Genomic DNA, 6798 nt, shown 5'->3' with positions numbered 1-6798 from the left:
CTTAACAGTTACCAAAAAATCTTGAACAAGGTAGGAAAAAATCTTTTCAAGCATAATATTGCAGCTCTTTTTTTATAGTAAAACTTACTTCTTATCTAGATCAGGCGCGAAGATATAAGCCACGACCACCAACTCTAAAGTCGACAAGTTCATTCCGGCAGGTGGATAGAACAAAAGATCTAACGAAAGCGGCAGGTCACATAGCTCAACAAAACCAGGCGCCACCACATCAACATGCTCAGGTGACTTCAGGACTTCCTGTTGGATTTAGTTTGAGCCCAAACCACCCACAGCATCGTCCCCTGACCAGTAATCAAGTTTTCACTGCACAAAATTGCCACATCACAAAATAACTAGCACTGTAAGAACCTTAGAATCGCTGAATATTAACCAAAACTAACTGCCAACGGTACCAAGAAAACAAAACATACCTTAACCACGTTCAAAGGTTGAGTTGGTGTCCCCTTCTTGGACACAACCTTGGACGTTCTTGCATGCTTTTTTCCTTTTGCCGAGCACTTACTTGACTTCACAGGGTCTTTCGCCTCCACTCTGATGTTTTTTAAAATGGATTCAGCATTTCTAATAATAGCTTCCACCTCTCTAGTTGGCTGATCTCCTTTTTTTTCTCGTCCTATGTTTGGTGGAACTCGCATTAGTGACATTACCGCTTCGTGTACTTGAACAACCCACAGAACGTTGCTTCTTCATGTCAACATCAGCAACCATAGCTTCTCCTTTGTACCTCGCCGCATAGTCTTCCCACAACAAGGCGATGACTTTGCAGTTCTCTGCCGCAAGCTCCAACAATTCTTTTATCTGCTTTCCTTGAGACTCCATGACTTTTCATGCATCTCGATCGTTGTCCATCAACAGCTACAATAGAAAAACGTGTAATGTCGACAATGATAAACTAAGTATGGAAACTTGCAACACTAGTACCATTAACAATATCACCATACTGACCTCATGTATCTTGTTGAACACAGCTATGATCCTGTCCTCCGGAGTAGATCCATCCTCTTTATGTGCATTCTTCTTCTCCCTGTTGATGCAAATAACAAATGATTTAGTACCTTCAAACATGAACCCTTCACATGGATATGCATATATAGACATGGAAAACATAGACATACCTCACAATCTCATCTAACACGGATGCCTCCACCGATGCAAAGTTTTGAGGAACTTCAGTTGATCTTGGAGCTTCACCAATGCCATCCTTTTGATCACCCATTTTCATCCCTCAAGAATCCAACTTTACGCGCCAAATGGAACTTAGGAAGATTGCTGGGGTGTTCCTACTACTAGTACAACGGGACCAGTTACTTTATCAACCCAGATGTCAACTCCTTTCTTTCACTGGGATAGGCCCTGCTTTACACAAAGGGAATGAAATGCATCCAAAGGCCTAACCATTGAGGCCCAACAAAATTTTTCCCATCTTTTGATGGTAATCTTATGTTGCAAGATTTGTTACGAGTCACAAGGTGGTCACCGAGCCACTCAACCAAATCCTTCCCACTACTATCTGTCATGCTACTAGATAGATTGATTGGACATGATTGATGGCTGCGAAAACTTAAACATTTATTTTTCAAAAGTGAGTTACAGGTTTCTATTATTTTAGGCCATTGGCTACTTCTTCCCCGACCCCTTTATCCATGGCTTCACAGCTAAAACACACTAATCACCACCTATTTTGTTAAAATGGTAAAACAATCACAAATTTAATTTCAAAATCACCATTACTGAATGGAATTGGGTTCACTTTAAACCAAAATATTGAAAAATCTAATCAACCAAATATTTAACCATTATTTACAACTAATTTGTTTCTTCCACCTGTGTTCCTACCAAATAACAACGTACCCCCTCGGCGCTTGCCAGTGGCGTCAACAGGAAGAATAAAAAAAATCAAGACTCCAACACCATGAAATTAGCAACAAAACCACATTGTTAGTGTTTAAACACATAGTCAAATACTGATTCAGAAATGAAAATCAAACCTTCACTTTCTTAATCATCCACCATATTCATCATAACTAGAATATATATATCCATGTTACATTCAACTTCAACATGAATGCCTACTACTCCACTAGAGATACTCACCCCAATCCTAGTAATGTTAGCAACAAAAACTTACCCTAACTTATCCTAAAGTAACAACATATTCTACTAGAGTAAAAACCTTAACCTTCAACAGCCACTGTCCTAAGCACACATACCTCAGACCCAAACCTAAATTGTAAAATGTACCACTACTCTTCCAGCATTTCATTTATCATCTCAACCTGATGCTGAAGATCAGTGTTTTCCTCTTCTAAAAGACGAATCCGGTGTGCCATGGAAGCTAAACTGGCATCCTGAATCTCTCTCCAGCATTCCTCCATGCGGGCAACTGTGCGGTAGTTGTAGTCGCATATGCTATATCCAGTTGCTGCTACCATTTTCTCCAACATTGCAAATGATACTTCCTAACGAGCCACTCGCACATCCGCTGAAGTGGGTCCATGTGCAACGAGCTCCAGACCCCTGCTGTTATAAGGCAAAACCACGATGAACGCAAAGCGAACGGCCTCCTCACTAGACCTGTTCTCCTGGCATACGAAAATGGGAGCTCCGATGCCAAGGGATGAGCATGCACGCATTAGCAACAACTCCATGTCCTCCACGTGCAAGAAAGGTCCCTCCTTCATTAGACAGCCTTCGACACCACCTGCATCAGAAAACCAAATTCAATTCCTTAATCTCTCAAACCAATCATACTTTAAAAGCTAACAAAACCTTTCTAAATCAAATATTCATAGACCTCCTAAGGCATACAAGTTGCTGCTGCCACCACGAACATCCAGACTAGTTGATGAGCTCCCACGGGTGTCTTCAGTTTCATAGGACGGCGGGCTTCCATAGACCGGTAGTTGGATCGGATTCGGAAGGTTTCCCCCCCCCCCAAAATCTGCTGGTTCTGCAACGGCCCCAAACCACGCCTTAGCCTCATCCAAGTCTTTGAAACCCTTGTAGTCGTTGTTCTTAAACTCGGTTACCTGACGCTTGCACTCTAACCATGTGCCGTATATGCCAGGAACACGCCCCCTCCTCACCGCATAGTATTGAAATCGGCCACCTTCCATTCTTGCTTGCTCTGTGATGTGAATTCTCTAATGAGTGTTCAACGACAAATCTAGGCACCCCAAGGACTATATAATCTAGCTTCAGTGTCTCACACAAAAGTATTCAATGTTGATGTAAAAACTCGGTGTGGGGTCCAACGAGTCTTGAAAAGCCTTCTTGAAAAAAGGCAAGCCTTCATGATGCTAATACCTGAGTAATATGGGGAGATACTGCACGCACTACAAGATATTTAGTTATTTGTGGAGGTTTTTTAATGGAGGTTTTTAAAAACTTCCATAAAATAATTTATTTGTGGCAATTTATCAAACTCCCAATCATGATTATGGACAAACTCCCACTTTTTATGCATAGTTAAAACTCCCATCCAAACAAAACGAACCCACCAAAAAAAAAAGAATGGTGAAACACTCCAAAACCCTAAACAGAACATTTTCGATTCCAATGGAGGAGACACAGCGATGCCGCATCTCCAACTCATTCCGCCACCGCCGACTTACCCGCATCTGAGCCTACATCAACGCGCCACCGTGCCAGAGCTCTGAAGCCCAAGGCCAGCTCCCTCTCATTATGGCGCGTCATATCCGCGCGGCGTCGCTACTGCGTCGTCTTTTCCAGCAGGTTTTGCCACTTTTTCTGCTTTTGCTCCGGCGGATGTGAAGCACTCGGAGCATGGTTTGGGTGTAGACTCAGTGCCGATGGCTGAGGAGATCTGAGAGAAGAGCGAAACCGAGAGATTCAGAGAGGAGAGACAGCTCGCATCGCCATCGCCACTGCCGTCGCCATTGCGGTTTATCGCCTCTCCAGATCTGGTTGCAACGCCCAAGCCTCTGAGGATGTTTCGTTACGACCTCTTCGACGAGACGCAGAACAAGCTCGATTACATCCTCTCTCTCACTGTCGAGAACTTGCTCGGGCGCCGCCTCCATACTCTCGTCTTCAAGTCTGGTATAGCCAAGTCCATTCACCAGCGCTACATTAGGTCTTTTACATCTTTCAACATTTTCCCTCAATTTAGGATTTTTAAATTCTTAATTTTCTATCACTCATGTTTCTTTGTTTTTTTGTGCTTCCTGTAAAGTTTAGAATCTAACTTCCTAAACATTCAAATAGCTCAAAATTAAAGCCACAGAGGAGGTTGATTAAGCTGGAGGCTTTGGAGAAAGTCATCCATGAAAGAATAGGTTTGTTGTCTGTCATATAGCTCAAAATCTTACATATGTAAATTTCTAAGGTAATTGTCTTGCAAATAAGTATCTGCATAAATTTGCTGCTACTGACTGTGTAACCTTGTTGCATTATACAGATGCTCCCAGAGCACCTAGGCAGTGGTGGTTTGGCAAGGGGACTGACTTGACTCCTTCTTACATTTTCGAGGATGATGTTAAACACTTCCATTCGGTATATTCTCAATGCAAAAAGTATTAGTTCATGACATTTTTGTGATTTAGATTTAGAATTTTGGGGAGAAGTCAAGTAAAACACTAATGAACCATAGTTCTGCTGTTCTAAAATAGCACTTCACATTCATGTATTGATCGATCATTTGGAGGTTGTTATGTGCTCTGAAACTTTTCCTGCTCACTTTAATTTTCTGTTTAAGAACTGTATTTCATGTAATGAAACTTCTCTTCATGGCTAGGTTAAACTTAAAGAACTTGAAGCTGGTCTGCTTGAGAATAAGGCAAATAATTAGAAGTTGCAACACACCTACAACGAGCTGGTAGAATATAAGCTTGTTTTGGAGAAGGTAAGGTTTGCTAAGTACAACAATAATAGCTACAAATTGCCATCACCAAATTCGATAGGTTCTTCTATTTTTGAATTATATGCAGATTGTAAGTATAGATGGAAACATTATGCTTAGGCTCAACAGAGCAATGGGTTGCTTCTTCGCGTGTTTCAGGAACAACGATAACCATCGTTGCCGCATCACCTGACCGCCAACTCTTCTAGTTCCACCGTAAATCTTCTTTTTCTTTTTTTATATCTTAAATTTAGTTTAATTTTTTCCCTTTCGGCTCTTAGCTCTCAAGAATCTCTCAAGAAAATCATTGTTATTGTGGAAACTCATATTTAATCTTCTAATTGATGATTGAATCTCGGCTTTCTCAAATTGATGGATTTGAAATGGTGGAATTGAGCTGAATTTATGTATTTTTTTATTTGTTCTAATTTGAAAATTGGTATTGATTTTCAGGATGTTCTGGTATCTCGAAACAGCTATTCCTCTGTGTTTCGAGCTCAAGGTATTTCACTATTGCTTTTTTTCTCTTTGTTGTTACATTTTCTTAGTTTTTTATGTATATTTTTTTTTCTAATTTCTTTTACTGATAATGTGATTCACATTTGAAAAGAGAGAGAAGATTGTGCAATCAATTGTTGTTACATTTTCTTAGTTTCTTATGTATATTTATTTATATATTAATTCAATTTTCTTAGATACTCAAGTCTATACCTATTTCAGTTTCAAAACCTAGTTTCCCCTAAGTGGGGCATTGAGGGAAGCATAATTAATTTTCTATTAGGCTATAAGAATAAAAATGAATCCGGTTGCATGTCTGAGTTCTATTGGACAAGTGTATGTTGTGAATTTATAAACCCTTGGGATATGTTTGAAATTATGGTAGATAAGGGAGTGGAGTGGTGGGAATGGAGTCTAAGGTGTGTTGCTAGTTTGATTTTTGAGATTAATGGAGAGAAGAGAAGGGCTTGAAGTGTAAAATGGATTAGTCTGAGAATTTCTTAATCTTTAGTATTAACACATACCAGGAACTAGTCAACTACAAGCAGCGTGTAATAACCTTAATTTGGAACCTCGTTTGTTTCATCAACTTTATTCAAACTTTACTTTTTATAACTCATTGATCACTCCTTCAATTTTGTACTAACATTTTAAAGAATAGTGTATCATCATGATATACTGGTGCACTGTCCAAATACATCCAAATTAAAAATTGTCTTAGTTTAGATGGATTATATTTAATTACGTATTTTCAATTGCAGGCCAAGTTTCTTAAAGCCTGTGGTACTTTACCAGGGACACCTATTGAAATTTGGAAAACATTTGAGAAACTGAAAGTGTCACCCTCTCCCAATAAACATTCTGAGCCATCAAAGTTTCATTCTTGGCTTCCGAATGAGTCTGTTGAGAAACTTCAACTGGATTTTCATTCAGTTAACCCCCAAACACCCTTGAAAAATTTTCAAGAATTGGGAGATAGTACAGACTCTTTTGAGCACACACCAGACAGGTTATTCATATCTTTCAGATGTTGAATTAATATACTATATATATGTATATATATTATTTGTTTCATTGTTAGCATGTTACATTCTTACTCTGTTTACAACTTTCATTATATACTTTTATGAGGTACAATTTTTTCTTTTGTTCTTTTCTTTTGTTTTTTGCTTCAAGTCTTAACAAGCAAATAACACAGTAGTGTTTAATTTTCTTGAATAACTAACGATTTGTCTGCGTTTCTTTTGGTAATTAGTTATATTTTAAGAACTATACACCCCTGAAATAAAAACTTAGACATTATTTTGACTTTTATCTCTGGGATTTGACTCTCATGTGGCATTTGTATAGTGTGTTTCTAGTTTCTTAACTTTATTTGCGGTTGAAGATATGCTCTTCTGTCTATTGATGGTTATGTC

At 39.1% G+C, this 6798-nt stretch overlaps 1 protein-coding gene across 4 annotated transcripts; it reads left to right on the top strand.

Moving 5' to 3' along the window:
* The first annotated feature begins 3441 nt into the window (after positions 1-3441).
* On the top strand, positions 3442-6510 carry LOC107465882 (uncharacterized). 4 transcript variants are annotated; one of them, XR_001587532.3, is made up of 7 exons: positions 3442-4083; positions 4249-4319; positions 4442-4536; positions 4778-4885; positions 4971-5098; positions 5336-5384; positions 6142-6510. XR_001587532.3 is itself a non-coding variant. In XM_021132120.2 (6 exons), the coding sequence occupies exons 1-4, from the start codon at positions 3972-3974 to the stop codon at positions 4829-4831; spliced, it is 366 nt and encodes a 121-aa protein (XP_020987779.1). In that variant the 5' UTR covers positions 3442-3971; the 3' UTR covers positions 4832-5098; positions 5336-5384; positions 6142-6510. The 4 variants fall into 4 exon arrangements, 1 of the variants encoding a protein (XP_020987779.1); XR_001587531.3 differs by having other exon boundaries at positions 3442-4117; positions 4222-4319; XR_008002776.1 differs by having other exon boundaries at positions 3442-4319.
* The last annotated feature ends 288 nt before the right edge of the window (positions 6511-6798 follow it).

This window comes from Arachis duranensis, chromosome 9 (assembly GCF_000817695.3).
Source record: "Arachis duranensis cultivar V14167 chromosome 9, aradu.V14167.gnm2.J7QH, whole genome shotgun sequence".
Lineage (NCBI taxonomy): Eukaryota > Viridiplantae > Streptophyta > Magnoliopsida > Fabales > Fabaceae > Arachis > Arachis duranensis.
Note: the sequence above shows the minus strand (reverse complement) of the source record. Positions and strands in the feature narration are given on the sequence as shown.